This window comes from Peromyscus leucopus, chromosome 16_21 (assembly GCF_004664715.2).
Source record: "Peromyscus leucopus breed LL Stock chromosome 16_21, UCI_PerLeu_2.1, whole genome shotgun sequence".
NCBI lineage: Eukaryota > Metazoa > Chordata > Mammalia > Rodentia > Cricetidae > Peromyscus > Peromyscus leucopus.
The window spans coordinates 64,792,332-64,814,107 of NC_051084.1; the positions used below are offsets into that span (position 1 = coordinate 64,792,332).

A 21,776-nucleotide genomic window follows, 5' to 3' on the forward strand; every position below is an offset into this window, starting at 1 on the left:
CAGGACCAATAGAGTAGGGGAGAAATTGCATGGGGCCCCACCCTTAGACAAAGAACTATAGGAATGTATGGAATGCTGAGAGTGGGGGAAATAGTCTTCTTCAGGGAAGAGCAGCCCCCAATTGATTAACCAATACTGAGTCATCAGCTTTGTAGTCATATACATCAAATAATATTATATGGACTGAGCAGATTGCATTTTTATATTTAGGAAAGTGTGTATAACTACAGTTAAAGCAATAGAAGTCATGATTTTGAAAGAGAGTTTGGGGTAAACTAGAAGGTTTTGTGGAGAAATGAGAAGGGGAAAATGATGGGATTATATTTTAATATGAAAAATAAGAAAAGTTAAGAATATAACTAACAAGTTTTCTGTATTGCTATAATATGCTTCTCTGCTGACACAGTAAGCCAGATCAAGCCAAACTGAAAAAGTAAAAGAACAGGTTTATTTGAGCAAAGCAGCTCCCAGGTGAATTCTCCAATCCCAGAGATAGAGGCAGGAGAAGTCACTCGCCCTAACTAAAGCAGGGAGGTTAAGTAGCCTGTAGGTGAAGGGTGTCCACCACAAGCAGGGCTTGTGCCCAAGTATGGTCAAAACCTGAACACTTTAGGTGAGGACTTGGGCTGCTGGCAACTTCAGGGGAGAAGCTGTTGCAAGAATTTAGAACTGGGCTTTTTGAAGCCTTTTCTTTGTTGGAGATTCTCTGAAAGGGCAGGGTTTGGAGAGAGAAAGATGGGGCTTCTCAGACTGTGCAGGAGTGAGCTGGAGATTCCAAGAGAACAATAACAACTAATAACAAGGTGTAAGTGTACAATTTGCAATGCAATAGATTCAGATTATGGTCATGATTTTGCCACTTACACATTGAATAGTTTTTGGTGAGTCATTACCTCACTAATTCAGTAAGAGAACAGTTCTATCCTGCAGATTACATTATGAACATACAGTGTTTGATGTACTTATCAATAAGTGGTAGATCAATTATCACTAGGAAGAAACAAAGAAATAATAATAGCACCAAGACTGAGGCAGGTGCTACTCATGTTGAGTCAGGGCTAAAATTAATGAGCATCCCAAGGGCAGATATTAGATCATGTTCTCCCAAGAGTTTTATGGACTCTTCTCTCCCTCTGGTACCAAGGATGAGTTTCTAGGTAACCACTGGGTAAGAATCACCTAAGAATAAATCCACTCTCAAGATGTCTGGTTATTACCATATCCTGTACATCAACCATTTTGCCTCCTTTTATCAGAATAAACACCAAAACTTTGGATTTTGCCTTATTTTATTGTTAGGATTTTTAAGTTCCATGGGATAGGGAAGCAGCGGTTTCTATATGGTGAAGTCAACTTTATTGAGTCTACATAAATTCAGCCATTGCATTTATGTCCGCTCTCCTCATGATGCTCATTTTTTCCTTTACAGACCTTGAAAAATACATATGCCTAGACCAGTGGAAATTAAATTTACAAGAATGGGCAGCTGAGATGTCTTATCAGGTAAAGGTGCTGGCCACTGAGTCTGACAGCCTGAGTGTGAGCTCTGAAACCCACATAATGGGAACAGGAAATTAACTCTTACCCATTGTCCTCTGATTTACACACAGAGACCAAATAACATAAAAAAGAATCACAACAAAAAAATAACAATAAAGCATTAATTTAATTATTTGAGAACTAAAATAAAAATTACAGAGTTCTGGCTTTTCAGTACTGACCATATTAAATGCAATCTTGAAGCATTTATTGTTTCTAGATATCAAATTTCTTCAATATAATAAGAGGATTAAAATTGATTATAATATCAAATTTCTAGAATTATAAAAATGCCTACAGAAAATATCCATGTAACATCTTATATGCCATTTTTATAACCTCATACACACCTATATGTGAATTTCAGATTTTCATGAAAAAGGAGATTATAATCCAGATGTCTGGAACAGTTCATGGGTAAGGTCTGGAACAGTCATGGGTAAGGTCTGGAACAGTCATGGGTCAGGTCTGGAACAGTCATGGGTCAGGTCTGGAACAGTTCATGAATAAGGTACAGTTCATGGGTAAGGTCTGGAACAGTCATGGGTAAGGTCTGGAACAGTCATGGGTCAGGTCTGCAACAGTCATGGGTCAGGTCTGGAACAGTTCATGGGTAAGGTCTGGAACAGTCATGGGTAAGGTCTGGAACAATCATGGATAAGGTCTGGTCTAATGATCACAGTTGTTCACCTATTTAAGGCAAATGAGAAGGAACACTGGGAAATGCAAATTCTCAGGCCCTGCCCAGGTGCTCCCTGCATCAGGAGCTACGGGGGAGGGGTCGGCCTCTGTGCTGCAACCTCTCCTCCTGGTGATTCTGATAAACAGGAACCTGTGAGAACCACTACCCACAAACACTCCCAGGGAAGAACTATAGCTTAACTCTCTGCACCAGCAGTCAGTCACTGAAGGGGAAAATGGCAGGTCCCCTACCAAGAGCTTAGACAGGTTGCTCAGATATCCAGCTGGGACCAAGAGGATTTTACAGCAGGAGGGGCTGGCATGGTTGGAGACTGTGGAGCAGGAGGCCAATGGCCCCACATTAAATCACTCTTTCTCATGCAGGCGTTTCTAACATAGGCCAGGAATGGCTGGCTTTAAAGAATTCTTCCCTGCGGTGGGTCCTAACAGAGGACACACACCCTCTATTCTGAGACACACCTACTGGGACCCCAGCCCCCAGAGTTCTTGATGGTGGAAATCTAAGACAGAAACAGTTTCTCAGGGTGATCTTGCATACTTTTTTCAGGCCCCTTTCAATGACATGCTTCTCTTGGTTTAATTCACACTTCATTTAAAGGGGGTATATGCTCAGAGAAAGTGGAATATCCTTGGAGTTTCTCTGAGCTAAAGGTGAGCTTGTCTAGAGAAAGACGCAGGGGTGAGAATAAGCCTGTGGAAACGACAAGGCAAGAACTCAGCATGGACACTCTTTAGGAGGTTTATAGAGGCCACGTTGTCGTCCAGGACGTTTCCCTGGGAGGGGAATCCACGGCTTTGCAACTTCCTGGCCAGTGTGAGGGCCACCAGTCGGCTGTAACCTTTCCTGCGATGGTCAGGTAGGGTGTAGCCATGACACATGGTGGCAAACTGGTCTGTGATACCCCAGGACACTGGGTTTCCCTTCTCATCACGCACACACACGCTGGGAAAGCAGGCGATGAGTTTGGCTAAGTATCGGAGGCACTGCTGGTTGCCGCCACGTGACCAAGTCCGGTTGAGGAGATCAGCATCTGAGACACTTAGGTAGGTCAGTCTCGGGGAAGGCCCAGCTCTAGGAAAAAATAAATAAATAAATGGGCTCTTGGAGTCATGTGACTACCAGTCGCTACGCTTTTCATAACGCATTTAAAATGAGAAATCATCTCCGAGACTGTCTGGCTTTTTCAAGAATTTAAAACCTAAACACGTTCCACTTGAAAGACAAAACGTGCATACTCAGTTTGGTTTTATACCCATTTGTTTTGGTCAGCTCTGCAGACTGCAGTGTGGCGGAGGCAGTTGCTGCTGCATCCCCACTCTCTGGGAGAGGGAGTACAACTTAACTTAGGTTTGGATTGTTTGCGTACTCACACAGGTTCTTAGGGTTCAGCCAGTTACCAGCAGGCTGGAATCACTCCCAAAAGAGGCAGACACCTAGCTGATCAGGCCAAGCATGTGATTCCCTAGTTTGCTCTCACATGTGTGTCGTCCTGGATGGGTGGAGCGTTGGAATCACTTTTGATTTTGAGGGCTGCCAGACTCTTGAATCATTCCTTGCACAAATAAGCGAGGCTCCAGTTAACACACACATCCATGTTTATTTACCTGTTGTTGTTGTTACTATTAATTTCACCCAGAATTGCCCTTAAAGGATATTTGTGAAGTCTTAGGCAGTCCAGATTTCTTTTTTTTTGTTTTTGAGCCCTAATATTTTGGGACTAAATTGTATTCTAGCATTCGGGATTCTTCTGCTTTTGCATAGCCAAGGCTAGAAAATGAATACAAGTCACTATGCATATGCACATACTCTGGAAGGATTAGCTTTGCCCGCCTTCCCCCCTGCTGCTCCTCTCTAGACTGAATATTCTCAATTTTTCACTAGCCAGCTTTTGCAGGATGCTAGCTTTTATCTATTTTAATTGTATAATAGAAGTGTCTAGTAATTTTATATGTAAAAGCCCTGATGTCAAGATAAAGTTCCTGGTACATTTTAAGAACTAAAACAAGGGGCTGGGCTGGAGAGATGGCTCAGAGGTTAAGAGCACTTGATGTTCTTCCACAGACCTGAGTTCAATTCCTAGCAACCACATGCTGGCTCACAGCCACCTATAAGGAGATCTGATACCCTCTTCTGGCATGCAGGCACACACAGAGACAGAAAACTCATACACATAAATAAACTGATCTTAAGAAAAGAAAGGGCCGGGAGCACTCGGGAGGCAGAGCCAGGTGGATTTCTGTGAGTTCGAGACCAGCCTGGGCTACCAAGTGAGTTCCAGGAAAGGCGCAAAGCTACACAGAGAAACCCTGTCTAGAAAAACCAAAAAAAGAAAAAAGAAAAAGAAAAGAAAGAACTGAAACAAATTATAAGCTATGTGCCTTGGCACCCTTGGAATTTGCTTACATTGTGAATTTGTCAATACTACTTAGCCCATTGACTAGTAAAGACTCATACTGTAGTCCTGCTGTGGTTGTAAAAATGTATCTAATTCTGCCTTTCACTTTTCTTAGTGGCCATCAGCTGTAGGCTTGGCCAATCTATTCAGGGAGGAAGAGGGGAAATTGACTTACGATTTTTCAGTTCAACTTTGAAAGTATACTTCAAAGAAAGGGCAGACAACTTCAAGCACAAATATTGCTACAAGCAGAAACATTGCCAAGGCAAGATCTCAGGCACAGTGTGTCACACGTTTGTACCCGAAGGACCAAGCATGTGGAGTACGGTCCACAGTTTGAGAATGGCTTTGGGGCTAAAGACAAAATGTCACTGCTATGTGGGATCACCAGACTAAGTCCCATACTTTGGAATGGACAAGAATATTTGGAATAAGATACAGAAGTATGGGGGAGAATGCAAAAGGAGGATTACTTCCAGAAGACATTCCAGAAGGCAGCTATGCTCACTATTATACCACCAACACACCATGGTAAAAGGCTGTGTACAGCAAAAGAAACAAGACAATGAAGGGAAACCCTGAAGAATGGTGAAAGCACTGGAAAATTATACCTGTGGTAGGTGTCTAATATCCAGAATACACGGAATGAGGGAAACCCAATGGGGTTAAAACCAAATAACCCATTTAGAAACGATCAGCGGGCCTACAGAGAGATTTTAAAAAATAAGGCATACAAATGGCCAAGTGATATATGAAAAAACTCCAAATCAAACCCACTATGAAACATCACCTCACTGCAGTTAGAATGGTTTCTGTTCAGAAGTCAAAAGACACCAAGGGGTAGTGAAGATGGGAAAAGGAAACTTTATACAGCACTGGGGGTAAATTAGTACAGCTACGAAGGAAAACATTGTGGAGATACCTCAACGAATTAAAATTACAATTGTAATATGATCAAGACACCCTATTCCTGAGAATATACCCCAAAGTAGTAAAGTCAGTCCCTGTTGACTGCAGCATGTTTGACAATGAGCAAGACATGGATTCGTGTTAAGCATGTATGAACAATGTGATATGTACACAATGAAACAGTATTCATCCTCAAAAAGAAGACTCAATCTTATCATCTGCAAAAACATGAATGAGACTGTTAGTATATTAATCAAAATAAGCCAAGTGCAGAAAGACAAAAAGCATGTGATCTCACATACATGAAGAATCTAAAACAATAATCTCCAGAAAGCAGAGATTGAAGCAGTGGCTAGCCTGGTCTAGAGAAAGCAAGTGGGGTGGGGAATTTTTGTCTTACCCAGGAGTCAGGGCACATACCTTTATTCACAGCACTTGGGAGGCAGAGGCAGGTAGATCTCTGAGTTTGAGGGCAGCCTGGTCTATACAGAGTTCCAGGACAGCCAGGGCGGCACAGAGAATCCCTGTGTTGAACCCTCACCACCACTAAAAAACAAAACCAAACCAAAAATCTTCTCTTTTAGATATACATCTTAAAGGTGCTAGGATTAAGGATAAAGCGCATGGCATTCTGTTTCAGTTAATTGAGTAGGAGTACAGCATTCATAAGGGGTAGTTCTCAGGATGTATGTGAAAGTTGACCCCTGTGCTGGGGGAGGGTTTTCTCCTTTCAGTGTTTGTGTGTTTCCATATTGTGAAAACATGAAAGAGAGTCCTAGTGATTTCCTGAGATTTCAGGGTTAGTTTGTGCTTACCAGGTCCTTTAACACCTACCATAGGAGCACAGGACTGACATGAATGGAGGTGGGCACCTTTTAATCAACCTTGTTTCATTCTTTAAAAAAAAAAAAAAGTGTGTATGTGCGCTCGCACGCGCGCGCGCGCGCACATGTCAACATGAGGTGTCTTTTTCAATTGTTCTCCACTCTGTCTTTTGCGACAGGGTCTTCCACTGAACCAGAGCTCACTACTTCAGCTAGACTGGATGGCCAGCAAGCATCAGAGAGGCTCTTATTTGCCCCAGAGCAACAGGTGTTTGCTGCCACAACTAACTTTTAAGTGGGTGCTGGGACTTCTAACTTAGGTATTTGTGCTTGTGTCAAAGGCACTTTCCCTGGGTGAGCTATCTATCCTCCTAGCTACTAGACCCCAATTCTGAGAAGAGATTGAGGTCCAGGAAGGATAAGCTGAAGGGAAGATTCTCACGACACAAGGCCTCCAAATAAGAGAGGAGAGACAATGCAAACACACACCCACAAGTATTTTTAAGGACTGCCTTCTCAAACTGAACTTCCTGTGGTCAGTTCCTAGCCTCAGAACTCACTTGTGTGTTTAAGTTCAACTCTGTTAGAAATAGAATCATGATGGTTCTACTTGAGAGGACAGAGAGAAAAGAGAGAAAAGGAGAGGGATACATTTAAATCATTTAGTTCCTTGTCCTTAAAATCTCAACATAAATCAGTAAAATACCTCTAGCTTTAAACAACAGAATCCTCCCCAACTTTTGACTCAGACAATAGGGATTACTTAGAATTATATTATGAAGAATGGAACCAAGAAATGGCTTTTCCATATATATATATATATATATATATATATATATATATATATATATATACTATGAAAATTCAGGTTTCATGAGCTCAGTGACTATAGATAAAGACACTGATTTGATTTTCAGAGAAATAATAAGCAGTGAAGTACAGGAAAGAGAAAGAGTGTACATAAATACACACACACACACACACACACACACACACACACACACCACACGCACCCTTAGCCCAATGGCCCAATTCAAAAAGCCTAACTATTCTTTTGAGATAATAAGTATTCCAGCATTGTTGTTGGGACTTGCATAACAGTAAATCCAGCTCCAAACATAGAACTTGTTTTACATACAGGAAACCGTGGTCTGGCACAGATGAAACAGGAGAAAAATGGACAGCCTTGAAGGAAGTCAGCTTTATATCCAAATCCAACAGCTTTGCATTGGCAACGGCTTTGGAAACAGCATATAATTCACTTTGCAGCCCTGGATAACGACAGACACAAAAACACAGTCATTTATTTCAGCATTTGTATGCCACATGTCATCAGTACCACCATTTGATGTCATAACCATGATATAGTTAGTTATATATGTATTACTACAGACATCCTCTACCTGATCTACAAATCAAATCATATTGTCGTGACCAGTCATGATCTTCCACTTCTGCTGAAAATACCTCAAGGACATTTGGAATTTCTTACTCAAAGTTTTATTTGTTAATTTTCTTAATGCTTCAGATTAAATTTCTTGAAGAGTATTGTCTCTTTTTTATTTATGACTTTAAAAATTAAAGATCAAGTGTTTATAAGAGTTTAGATTTTTTTAGTATAGTAAGGTGTGATGGTTAGCTTCAACTTGACAACACAGAATCACTTGGGAAGAGAGTCTCACTAAGGATTGACTACCTTGGGGTTAGCCTGTGGGCAGGTCTGTGCAGTATTGTCTTAATAAGTTAACTGATGTGGGGAGAACCAGCTCGCTGTGACTGGTACCATTAGGCAGGCATTGAGCCTGAACTGTTTAAGAGTAGAGAAATCAAATACAAGCAGCTAAGTAAGTGAGCACGTATGTACATACACTTGTTTCTCTGTGCTTGATTATGGATGTAATGTTGGAAGTTTGTGCCTTGACTTTCCCCCAGGGATGCATGATGACCTGGAACTGTAAGCTGAAATAAACTCCTTTCCTCCTTAAATTACGTTTGTCATGGTATTTTATCATCCACAGGAATGAGACTAGAACACAAGGCAACTTTGAAGTTTCTCATCCATTTCCACAATGTCCATTATGGTAGTCCAGATACAGCCTGGGGTTGGAAGGTTGAGCACAGTGAACCCACCCAGATCCCACTCATTTCTCACAGTCATGCTACATTCTATACCCCTTCGTTTGGTATTTATTTAGCATTTATTTAGCGGTGTTCTGGGCACCATCTCTCCTACCCCAGTACACAAATACAGGGTTTGGTCTCTGTTGTTAATAGCATTACAGTTCTCTCCAAGTCCCCGGTTGTGAAAATTTGATCTGTTTAACCAATGACTTTTGGGCTATGTGGCCCAATGGGTGTGGCCCTTGCTAGGTACATAACCAGTTAAAACTGAGGATGGGGCGCACTCCCTGTCTCTTGGGAGGTGGGAGACCAGATGGTAGGTTCCCTTCACCCCTGCACAGAATGGAGGACGACGGTGACGGCGACGACGGCTGTTTACTTTGTTCTATATCCATGAGTGTATTATCCCCATTTTATATCTTAATACAATCTTGATATCCTTTAACAGAATCTTGTGGATTTGCATAACAATCCTGCTGTTTTCTAGCCTTTGCAGTCTGACTCTTGGTGGACAGACTCCTCTAAAATAACTTGACTTTCTATATTCTAGTCTCATTACTGAAGCACGATGTCTCTTTCTTTCCCTCCCTGCTTCATTTGTGAGCTGCTTCTCAGTATGACCTTGAGACTACAACTGGGTTTGAAGGCATATTGAACACAGTGTGGTAGTTGAACCTTGACACCTCCTTCTGGTAGCTAAGCCTCAGTAAAGACTAGGAAGTTTACAAGTTAATGCTACTAAAATTACAGCTGCAAAAGTTAATATCCCTTATTATCAAACTGAGCTATATCTAAGTAATCAAAAGGTCTGTATTTTATTGGTTTTTTTTTTTTTGGAAACAGTGTGCTATATATGTAGTCCATGTGGCTTAGGTAGCCTTAAACTGGAATCCTTCTGCCTCTGCCTCACAAGCCCTGGGATTACAGGTGGGTGCCTCCATACCCAACACTCAAAAGATTGTCTACAAGAGAAAAATAAGTGGTATAAGTCAAAGGTAACATACATACTCTAGTATAGGAATAATAACTCTATAAAACTCAAGTATATATGTTAAGTATCTACAGGTTTATCTCTGTCAACCTCTATATACTGTACATGTATGTAATATCTTTTAAGAGATTTATAAAAAGAGTATGTGCATGTGTGTGTGTGTGTGTGTGTGTGTGTGTGTGTGTATGTGTACGCGTACATGAACACACTGACTGCAGAAGCCAGAAGGTAGTGTCAATTCCCTTAGAGCTGAAGTCACAGGTGGCTATGAGTCACCTACACTAACAAGGCTCCTGGAACTGAACTCTGATCCTCTGGAAGACCAGCAAGAATTCTTAACCACTGAGCCATCTCTCCAGTCTCCATGATATGTTTTTCTAGACTTCTCTGGTATACATACTAAAAAAAGGAAAATGTGGGTATATAATGTATACTTTGAACTTGACCTTACCTTGTATTTGAAAAACTTGGTCCCAGTTAATAACATCACGATCTTCCAATAGCTGCTGGTAAGCACTGACATCCTTGTAGAACACAGCGTATGCATTAGTGTAATGGTCAAGGTTATCTGTCTCAGCCTAGGGCAGAAGACACAGTCATGAATATAACACGAAAGCATATCTTCTGGGTAATCCATATCCTGGAAAGATTAGCTATGATTACTATCTAGCTAATTTTCTATTGTTCAAATTAGTTACCTGGAAACAGAGGAACAAGAATGTGGCTAAAAATACTATAATGAGGAAAATAGAGATCTTGTGATTTTTTTTTTTCTTGATTCTTTCTTCCAGAACTAAGAAAGTTCTAAGATCTTTCAGACTTTCTAGGATTTAATTTATAAAAATTGAAACTGTAGTGGCCGGCAACTGCAGTCTCAGCTGGTGTGTGTGTGTGTGGGGGGGAGGTTGTTGGGAGACTAAGGCAGGAGAATTGCTTGATTCTAAGAGGCCAGCCTGGGGACTATAGAAAGAGTCACCTCAAAACAAAGGCAACAGCAGCGAAAGATGAAGAAGTTTGCTACAAATGTAGCTGGGCAGCTGGCCAGCATAGGCCAGATCTAGTTTGCTTTCTGTTGCTGTGAGAAAACAACTCTGACCAAAAGGCTTGGGGTGGGGTTATGGCCTATGCTTCCTGGTCACAGTCCTTCACTGAGGGAAGTCAGGTAGCAGCTGAAGAAGGTATCATGGAGGAATGCTTCTTTCTGGCTCTCGTTCAGCTAGCTCTCTTATACAGCCATAGTCTCCCACACGGAAAGCTGCACCCCGCCCCCATGCCAGTCATCACAGACATGGCAACAAGCCAGTGGAGACTCAACAGTGCCTCAGTTGAGACTGCCTCAGATGGCTCTAGAACTCATCACATTAAGAGCTGACGCTAATCAGGACACCTGACTTTAACCCCTAGCTACACACAGACACACAGACACAGACACACACAGACACACAGACACAGACACACACACACACACACACACACACACACACACACACACACACACACACACAAAGAGAAAAGGTAAAACCCAGTGAGTAGAATGTAAGAATGACAGCCCTCACAGTCTTCCTTCTGCAGAGGGCAGATCATCTTGGATCACTAGAGGTTCTCTTTGGCTTCAGAGGGAGAATGAGGTCATTGGTCTCATTGTGCTGACTTCCTTTAATTTTCTCATTTTTTTTTTTTCAAATTCCCAAATTCATCAGTCCTAAGAAATACCCTACTAGTGAAGGAGCTAGTATGTTCATATTGTATGCTTCATCTTGTGGTGGTATTGTTTTCCCCAAAATATTGTGCACTCTAATAAATGTATCTAGGGTCAGAAAACAGAACAGTCACTAGACACAGAGGCTAGAAAATGGTGGAACTCACGCCCTTAATCCTAGCATTCCAGAGGCAGAAATTTGCCTGGATCTCTGTGAGTTCAAGGCCACACTGGTAATAGCCAGGCATGGTGACACACGCTTTTAATTTCAGGAAGTGATGGCAGAAAGCAGAAAGATATTTAAGGTGTGAGGACCAGGAACTAGAGCCTGGTTAAGCTTTCAGGCTTTTGAGAAGCAGTTCAGCTGAGATCCATTTGGATGAGGACTCAAAGGCTTCCAGCCTGAGGAAACAGGATCAGCTGAGGAAGTGGTGAGGTTAGGTGGCTGTGGCTTGTTCTGCTTCTCTGATCTTCCAGCATTCACCTCAATACCTGGCCCAAGGTTTGTTTTATTTTTATTTATTTATTTATTTATTTATTTTTTATTTTTTTGGTTTTTCGAGACAGGGTTTCTCTGTGTAGCTTTGCGCCTTTCCTGGAACTCATTTGGTAGCCCAGGCTGGCCTCGAACTCACAGAGATCCGCCTGGCTCTGCCTCCCGAGTGCTGGGATTAAAGGCGTGCGCTACCACCGCCAGGCAAGGTTTGTTTTATTAATAAGAACTTTTAAGATTCGTGCTACATCATCTTCTAGAGATTGTGAGTCATTAAAGGAACACTTGCAGGCTAGCAGTCTTGATATGCCTGAGACTCCAAAGGCGTCAACTACAAACCATTGATGAACTACATACCATGTGAAGATAATGTATGCTATTACAATGGTCATCCTGCTCCCTTTATCTAACCCACTCTTTCCAGTTGGTGCCGATTTAACTTTTAACGTTTCTTATTTGCTTTTTAGCACTGTACCTCTCTCTGTCGCCGGGTGATGACAGCTTTGAAGTCTGGCCATGAGTCCAATACTACTTCCTTTTGAAAGGGATTTCCACGATTTATGTTCATCACCGCTCCATAAACCTGAGACAAGATAATCACAGCACTAGCTATTCCAATTGCATCACCTTCTTCCTCTCTACTCTAAAATCACAGCCCCAAGAGAGGAGTCACAGATATATTCACGTGCATATACACAACACAGATTTCTTTAGAGTAGCTCTGAGAGAGGAATTATAGATATATTCACACACATATACACAACATGGGTTTCTTTAGAGTCATCACTTCAAAGATGTTCATGGAAACCGATTAACAAGTCTGTTAAATCCTGATACCCTATAATCCTGAAGAAGTCGAGAGAATGCTTGGTGACTGAGCACCAATTAATATGAGGGTACTATGAGGAGCTGTTCTGTATCTTTCCCATCTTTTTCCTTCATGAGGAAAAATGTCTGTCCTAAAAACATCATGTACACCCAGAACTGGTGAAAGTTGCAGCATAGCAAGGATTGTGGAGCCAATATTCATAATATTTTCATCATCATCATCATCAAACAGGAAACACCTAACTGTCCATCAACGCAAAGCCAACTTCCATGCTCACCACAGCCCGGTTTTACATTTATTAGAATCTTTGATTTATGACATCTTTCACACTGTCACACAGTGATCAGCAGCCCCCCCTTGGATTTTAGATCAGAGACTTGAGTGAGCAACCTGCAACAAAAACTTCAGTCCTCAAGCATATTCTTACTTTCAGCGACACAAAATTCACCGTCATCTATCATTTAAAACAGGTTACTTCTAAAATAACATAGTCTTGACTGCCCAAATTCCCCTAAGGAGTCCTCCAGAGCAACAGAAAAGAGCAGTAATAGCCACATGTCTGACATTATCTCCTAAATTAGTACAATAGAGAAACTTAGTACAATTAGGATTACACTACCTTGAGTGATTCAGGAAAGTGACTCTTCAACATTTTCTCCAGTATAAGTAATTTGGTGGAGCAGTTTAGCACCAACATCGTCTCCAAAGTTATGCACTTCCGCACCTAACTAGAAACTTGAAGATAGATATTTAATTTCTGCCTATTAACACTGGATGCTACTTGGAATATGCTGATTTCTTTTGGTATAACACCGACACTTCCTTTGAAGAGGATGGAAATGAAAGGTAGGGAGGCCGCAGGGTAGGTAAACCAGTGAATATGTGGAAATGGAGATCACTAGACCTAATCCTTTACAGAGGGGGCTACACAGCCACTATATTCTGATCATCCCCAGCAGGGAACTGGTAAGAGCTGGACTTCTACATTTAAGTGTGTTCTGTTTCAGTTAGTCTCATATAGCTTGTTGGCAGCAAGAAGGGAGGGCCTTCCCGGTTTGTTATTTCCCTTACGATCACCTGCCGTGTAAGTTGTGTGTGATAAAAGAGAAATACAGACACCTGTGGACCAATGAATACAGGGAGGAAAGAGAAATAACTAGGTTTGACCCATGAAGCCAAATGAAAACCCCAACTCCTTTAGAGACAATGGTCTCTCTGGCTCTGGAGGCCTCTCAGCTGTTGGAGGACTGTAATGCTTGTCAACAAATGTCACCTTTGGTTTGTCCTGAACTCCTTCCTGTCTCTTAAGTGAAGGATAAAATGAAACCACCTGCTAGCTGTATCATCCCCTAAATGCCGAGAAATAATATTTTGAACACAGGTAAACATATATCTATACATATCTATATAGATAGATATAACAATTAAATTGAAATTAAAATTCAGGCAAATGGAAAATAAGATATAAAAGGAATAGAGCCAAGAGAAAGTTTAGTTTATAAACATAGACTATAGTCCAGCAGATAGAATCTTATTTCTAGATTCCACATGTGATAACCAGCTGCCTTCTAACTAAGATTTATTTGTAACTGCCAAATCAATCCTGGCAATGTTGTGGCAGTTATCTGTAGATGTTCAAAGAACAATTAAAAAAAAGCAAAACAAACAAACAAAAAAAAAACAAAAAAAACCTGTCTCCTGACACACATTTTCAGTGAAGTTCAGTGGAGAACTTTATTGTCCTATTTCACTTCTTATGATGTAAACAAAAGTCACTATTTATTGCTCCTTTTATTTACTTAAATAAAAAAAATCTTTTGTTAGTAATTTCCTGTTTAAAATGTGTGGGTAAGCAATGGGCCAGTGCTTGGCCCTAAAAGGGACAGCTTTATCTCTCTCTCTAAGACTCCGGGAGTATAGATGAGAGGTAGGGAGAAAGGGCCAGAGGGTCGGAGATGTGTAGCAAAAGATGTTTCCTTAACATGACATGACTGTTGCACTCGTGGACTCCCTGTGGTTGCCGGTTTTCTCTATAAGATTAGACTTGTTAACATGTCATCATGGATGGGGAGTGAGACGCTCCTCGTCTCTGGCACTGACTGTTGGCAATTAACAGGTCTTAAGGAAGGGTATGCCATTTTCTTCAGTGCTGAAGCCATTGATGAGTGGCCCTTGTTCCACTGAGTAACCTCCCACCCATGTTCAAGGGAAAGGAACTCTAATCAAATGCAGTGGCCTTGAACAAAAGGAAGACTTGGTGGGAAGGGTTCGTTAGGAAGGGGGATAAGAGAGGGAGGAATGGCAGGCAGCAGGGGTGAAAGGAAATACGGCTCATGCCATAAATATGCAAAACTGTCGAACAATTAAAAAAATTTAAAAATGGCTCCTAGGCATAGTGCCTAACCGCTGCTTAGATATTTCCAAGTGCAAGGAGGCTTTGCTGTCTTGCAGGAAAAACACGTTAGTAAGCATTGTTCCAGCATGAGTTTTAGTGTTACTGACCAGTTTGATGAGAGCCAATCAGCAATACATATTTTATTAAATATGTCTTTAAAAATTAAACCATGTCTTTAAACGAAAAGAAAATACAAAGTGAGGTTATGTACTGAGTGAAAACAGTTTTGTAGGAACCTAACTCAGTGTCACTAGGAGCAATGTTTCAGTATCAACTAGATCAGTGTAGCATGTGCCGTTACAGACTGAACCCCCCCCCCCAAAAAAAAAAAAAAGGAGAAACGACAGGCTGGGAGCTTACATCTGACACTAAACCTTTCCAGCCGCTAACACGAGAGAAAGAAACACGATTAGGTGCTGCTTTGGCCGTCTGTAAAGTTATTCCGTGTTCTTTTCCTGGCATTCACTTCATTTTACCTGTCTGCCATGGCTACACTGCAGTCCAGTTTCCTACATTCAAAACCTCCCCTGGATCAGTCTCCCTTCTAGGCTTCGTTCTTGCCAACAAATTACTCAGGTGAAAAAATTAAAACTAGACATTTCCCAGGGCCTTCCACACATGATACTAACTTTAACACACAAGATGTGAAAATGCCTGTTCAATAAACAGTGATGAATTTCATAGGTGATCTTCACTAAATGTGAAGATTTGGTTAACGCCACAAAACAGAATATGAAAATTCCCATAGATCAAGAAAAAAAAAATATATATATATAGTGTTAAAGTTACCAGACTGTCATATCCTTCCCACTCCACTACAGGTCCTTAATAATCAGAATGTCTTCTAGAATTGGAAAGTAAAGGTTTATAACCAACCCATTGAGGTAAACTTCTATCAATAGGCACACACATAAAATCTTGCCAAGGAAAATAAGGCTTTCAAGTTTTAAGAACTCAACTTTCTTCAGGGACATTGTTTATCAATACAGGAAAAGTATTTGGAAAATTTTATTGACCAATCATACAACTGAAGCATTACTCACTCTTGGAAAATGATTTTTATAAATAAACAAAACAATTTGTTTTTATAGTGGTACACAATGGCCAGCATCTTTTTTTTTTTTTACATTTTATTTTTATTTTTATTTTTAGGGGAGAGCTCATATGAACATAGGCTCCTGCTACCATAAATTATGCAATCCTGTTTCCCAAATTTGTAGAAATTGCAGGGGTCAGTACATGCTAGGTATGATGAAAGAACCTTTGAGTCTTGCCCCGGGAAAACTACCTATTTTATTATGTATGGTATCTCTGCTGCCAGTAAGCTGTTAAATTGTATTTAAATTGCAATTATTACTTTTAAAATGTTTTTTACTTTTCTAGGGCTACTTTATCAAAAGTACTACATTCTTGAGTCATCTAACACAAAAGCAGTTTACTCTTCCACAGCTCTGGAGGCTAGCTAGCGAGGAAAGGGTTTTGGTAGGCATGCTGTTGCTCTAGACAAGAGTCCTTTGCTCTTCCAGCCAGTGGAAGCTGCTGACAGCAGACTCCAGTTCACAGAACCGTGTCTAGGGAAGCTCCTTGCTGAAGAGAAGAGCAATGAATACACAGCCTCTGACGAAATGTCAATTTTAAGGCTACTATTTGAGGAATTCATAGTTGTTTTCGGGGGCAGCAGATTTGCATGCTTTAAAGCCGTTTTCCTTCAGCTGTGAATCTTTGAATGCAGCTCTGATTTCTGATTCTGATATAAATACCATGTAACAGGAAAAAACCGGTAAAACCAAAACCAAAAACCAAAAACCAACAAAAAACCAACACACACACACACACACACACACACACACACACACACACACACACACACACCACACCAAAAAGCACCTCATCAATTAGGTGCACAATTCCTGTGTTTTTTCTCTGTATGTGGCACTTTAGATTGTAGGGGAAATGAATCAAAATTAGGGTTAAATATATGACCGTGGTCATTTCTTTTTAAACAAGGAAAGTTTCTTTTGAGGACTTGTAATCCATTGCTTGTAATTACCACATATTAAAGGACATTTGGTTCAGATGATGTATCTTTTGTTACTCGTTATAATCACACCACAGAGCAGTTTAAGACTTTGTAATGCTTATTTTCCCACCAAAATTTAAGGAGAAAAATGAAACCACACCAAAGTATTCTTTCCTGTAAACCTCATAACGTATCCTATCTATCTAAGGTGAATTTTATCTTTTCTGTTTCTCTCCTTCCTTCCTAATGATAGACTGATGACTTGGAGAGTGTTATTTTCATAACATACCTTGCTGTTGAGCGTTCAGTTGCAAACAGGTATTTCAGCTGCGTCCATGCAGGGCTGCTTCTGTGTAAATGGTAAACTTAGACGTCTGGGCTCCTTTTCTCATTAAGCCTTAGTGAAAAGAGGAGGAAGAATGGCCCTACCTGGGGAAGGGGTGGGGTTTACCCAGGGCCTAATAATAATCTCAAACACAGCACAGCTATTTTTCTGTCCCTTTCTTTTCAACCCCATCTAGTCTTGTAGTGTGAAATTCAACATATGAATCTTGAGTAGGAGATGGCTAGTTAGATATTTTATACATGCAGTCTACCAATTTATTAGAATTCTATGGGTGGGGTGTTGGGGAGAAAATAGGAACAGAAGCCAGGCAAAGGTAGTACAACCGGAAAATGTATTTGTACCAACTTCTCGGATGTTTTTAAATTGTTTTCAAGGAAATGATTTTGTTGCCCTAAACTTTCAAAGCTAAAAAAACACAGAAACGGGTATTTGTGGAACTGAGAGTCATTTTGAGAATTTTAATTCCTTCACCACATCCTTTTAAATGAAAAACCAGGTTTCGAATTTCCACTACCAAGTGGGCACTTAACGAGCATCTCAGCACATGATGTACTCCACGGGTCTTCAGATAAGCTGCAGAAATGTGTCCCTGGCACACAGGACTGCTTTCTTGAAGTAGTCATGAAGGAGGACACTGTTTACCATCTTAGCGGCTAAGACTAGGTAAGTTAGGATGTTCTTCCTAAGACACTAGTCTAAGGAATAAAATGAGTAACCCAGCAATTGAAAACCTGCAGTTTGAGAATTCATTCTGTCAATTACCTTGTGCTAAAATTAAGGCTGTGAAGAGAGGGAAGAGGGATTATATGAGCAAGGTGGGTTAAGATCATCATGGGGAAATCTACAGAGACAACTGAACCAAGCTTTTAGGAACTCACGAACTTTTAGACTGACAGCTGTGGAACCTGCATGGGACTGGACTAGGCCCTCTGCATAGTGGAAACAGTTGTGTAGCTGGGTCTGTTTGAGGGGCCCCTGGCAGTGTGATCAGGATCTGTTCCTGGTGCATGAGCTGGCTTTCTGGAGCCCATTACCTATGATGGCACAACTTATACAGCCTTGATGCAGTGGGGAGGGGCTTAGACCTGCCTCAACTGAATGTACCAGGCTTTGCTGACTCCCCATGGGAGGCCTTACCCCTTTTGGGGGGAGGGTGGAGATGGGGGTGGGGTAGCAGGAGGAGGGATGAGATGGGGATCTGTGGTTGGTATGTAAAAGGAATAATTTTTTTTTAAATAAAAAAGAACTAAGGGTGTTAGATACTGGCATAATGATAAAAACGCAAGGCATATACAGCTTTTTGTTGTCATAAGAGTTTTCTAAGTAGTTTTTAAATAAATGCTAAGAAATATAGAATGAATTTGAGGCTAGCCTGGTCTACAGGGAGAGTTACAGGACAGCCAGGGCTACATAGAGAAACCCTGCCTCAGGGAAAATAAAAAATGAACTGATAGTATTATTGCAAGATAGAACCATGTGTGTATAGAGCATCCAAGGGAATTATTTAAAGTTACAGGTAAGGTTACTATTTATGGCCTTTGAGAGCTAAGTGTCTCCCGAAATATAAGTGATATCTTGTACAAGTGTTCTGAATAACATCAGAATGGTTGCTTCTGGCCTAAAGGAAACTAACAATGGCAAAGTGCACTTTCCAGAAAAATTGAGTAAGTTGAAGATGATTATCCTGCAGTATGGCCTTTCTAGTATGGTGAACACTCAACTCCAAACTTAAAGGAAAGAGTGTGTAAAATAATAATTTTTTAAATTTTATTATAAATAAACACAAATGATAAATATGTACTTCACTTATTATTTCCAAAGAACAAAGATCCATGCTGCTGTAGGGGATCCACTGATACTCTAGTTGTAGTCCAGGAAGTTTCTAGGAAGTCAAGGTTCAATACGTTGTCCATTTTCAAATTCTGTCACTGACTATTTGTGACATTAAGACAGTTAACTTTCTAGTTCTTCAGTTTATCTGCTGAATGGATACAATAGTATTATGGGGTTTAATACCCATTGGATTAAGAAATTAACTATTGGTATAGGGCAGGAATGAGCTCAAGCATGTGTACATGTATACACACACACACACACACACACACACACACACACACACACAGGTATGTCAGCCTCTAACACTGTAATTGTCACCAAGTCCCCTCTGTTGTATTTGTCTCATTTGAAAATGTGCATTAATTTTAAGAATTTCCTTGGGAATGAAAACAGTTGCAATTGGCCAAGACATACCTTTTCTATTGGTTTACACACAATTTCATTTAAAAATGAATTCTAAAAGTTTCATTGAATTTTGAAGACATCTTTCTTTCGTCTTTCTGTTCAATTTGAATGGAGTCATGACATCTTTGTACCACTGCTATAGTCATTCACAGCTGTCACAGAGGTGATTTTAAAAAGGGAAGTGAGCCGAGTGTTGGTGGTACATGTCTGTTAACTCCAGCCTTCTCTAACCAGAGCCAGAAGGATTGACACTTATTCCAGGCCAGCCTAGGCTATAAAGTGAGGCCCTCTATCTAAAAACTCCAAGAAGGCAAACTCCTAAGCCAAGAAAAAGTGGCCATGTGGTGATTTAGTAGTACAGAAATGTAGGCTCACACCTGTAGATACGCTATCACTCAACTGGGAAGCTTGAATTTCTCTATTTGCTCTCCTTCTTTCCCAAAGCCTAATATTTCTTGACAATGAATGAAACATGAGAAGACTTAGACATGCTTAGAAAAGAAGCCAAGTTGAACAATCCAAATGCTAATTTTGACAGGTGCAAACTGCATATTTTTGGTAAACAGAGAATGAAATGATATCCAACGAAATAGAGTAAATCCTTTAATCGTAGGTTCTACCGCAGGTGTGTCACATTAAACAGAGCCTTAATTGTTGAAGAAATGCCCAACAGAGTTGGGGAGGAATGGAGAGGCTCACATAAAGAATTTTGAATGACTGACATGACATGGAGGCTATAATTTACCTGTACAGTTTTCCCAAAACAGTTATACCAAGTTACTGTTGTATGGCAGTTTACGCAACTAATTTACCTGTTAGTTTAATCCAACAGTTTTCATTCTGAGTTCAAAATAAATAAACATTCCCCAAATTAATAAGCACCTATTTTGTGTTTTAAGGTTGAGTATCTTTCAAACATTGCTTACCTTTCAAACTTTTCCCTTAGGAATTAATCCATTTTCTCTTGGCATTTAACTTATACCTATTTTGTGGTTCTTTATATATAAAGACTTAGTTTAATATATGCTGAATTCTCTAGTCTGTAGGACTCTAGTCTGTACTCCTGTGTGGCTTGGCTCTTAAATCTTTTTAAAAACCATCAGAGAGCTTCATGTAGTTATCTACAATGCAGTATCATTACAGCTTTATCTTTGCTTGCTAGGACACGGGCTATTGCTACACTGACACCTGCTGTCCATTCATACCTTATTTATTTACTTAGCATTTATTTGGCCTTAAAGAATATTAGGCATGTATTTATCTGAAAACTTTCACCAGAAGTATGTTAAAATAAAGCATTTCAAAAAAAAAAAAAAAAAAAAAAAAAAAAAACCATGGTTCTGATTGCCTGTTAGGTCCCAGACAGTAGCACAGATATAAGTTAAAGGTTCTATAGTTCCAACGCTAGGAGGGCAGCATGACCAGTTCATCCTTGGCAATGAGCTGCCTCTCACTCAGCAGCACTGTCAGACTAAAACTCTAGTTGACTTGAAATCGTGTCTCGTAGTAGAATATTTGAAGGTGTGTTGCTTTTGTTTATGTTGCATTTGTTTAACTCTGTGAAGCTATGTTACTGTGCCTGTGTAAAACACCTGATGGTCTAATAAAGAACTGGGCAATAGCAAGGCAGGAGAAAGATTAGGCAGGGCTGGCAGACCGAGATAATATAGAGAGGTAGAAATCTGGGAAGAGAGCTCTACGATCTAGGAGCCAGAGAAACAGGAGGACTCCACGTGCCAGCCACCCAGCTACATAAGAATAAGATTTACAGAAGTTAGAGAATGGGAAAAGGCCAGAGGTAAAAGGTAGACAGGATAATTTAAGATAAGGAAAGCTAGCGAGAAACTAAGCCAAGCTAAGGTCAGGCATTCACAATTAACAAGCTTCTGTGTGTGATTTATTTGGGAGTTGGGTGACAGGCCCTTCAAAAAAGATCAAAGACCAACCAATAATACTTTGAAAGTAACACAGCTTAAAATATCCTACTAAAATCTCTCAAGCAGATATCCTGAGGAAAACAGCATGCTGGTGTAAACACTCCAGGTAATGATAAACAATGATAACTTAGGATTCGATTAGTATAGAAGCTTGAAGCCACCCGTTGCTGAGTGAAGGGTTTAAAGGCATTTTGTGGAATCTGGTCCTTTCCTGAAGTCTTCCTGACCATTACTTCCTAAGAAGAGCCTGCTTCTGATTCTTTGGAATCAAGTAGCTCCAGAACTCCTAAGACATGATTATTTCCCTCTATAATAGGCATCAATATCAACATAA

The 21,776-nt window shown here is 40.4% G+C and overlaps 1 protein-coding gene and 1 pseudogene across 1 annotated transcript; both read right to left on the bottom strand.

Moving 5' to 3' along the window:
- Positions 1-431: 431 nt before the first annotated feature.
- On the bottom strand, positions 432-18,112 carry Glyatl3 (glycine-N-acyltransferase like 3). Its single transcript, XM_028887283.2, has 5 exons — positions 13,123-18,112; positions 12,150-12,257; positions 9,934-10,060; positions 7,509-7,641; positions 432-3,313 (listed from the first exon to the last, which is right to left on the bottom strand). The coding sequence occupies exons 1-5, from the start codon at positions 13,198-13,200 to the stop codon at positions 2,887-2,889; spliced, it is 873 nt and encodes a 290-aa protein (XP_028743116.1). The 5' UTR covers positions 13,201-18,112; the 3' UTR covers positions 432-2,886.
- On the bottom strand, positions 16,052-16,226 carry LOC114705401 (annotated as a pseudogene).
- Positions 18,113-21,776: the final 3,664 nt, after the last annotated feature.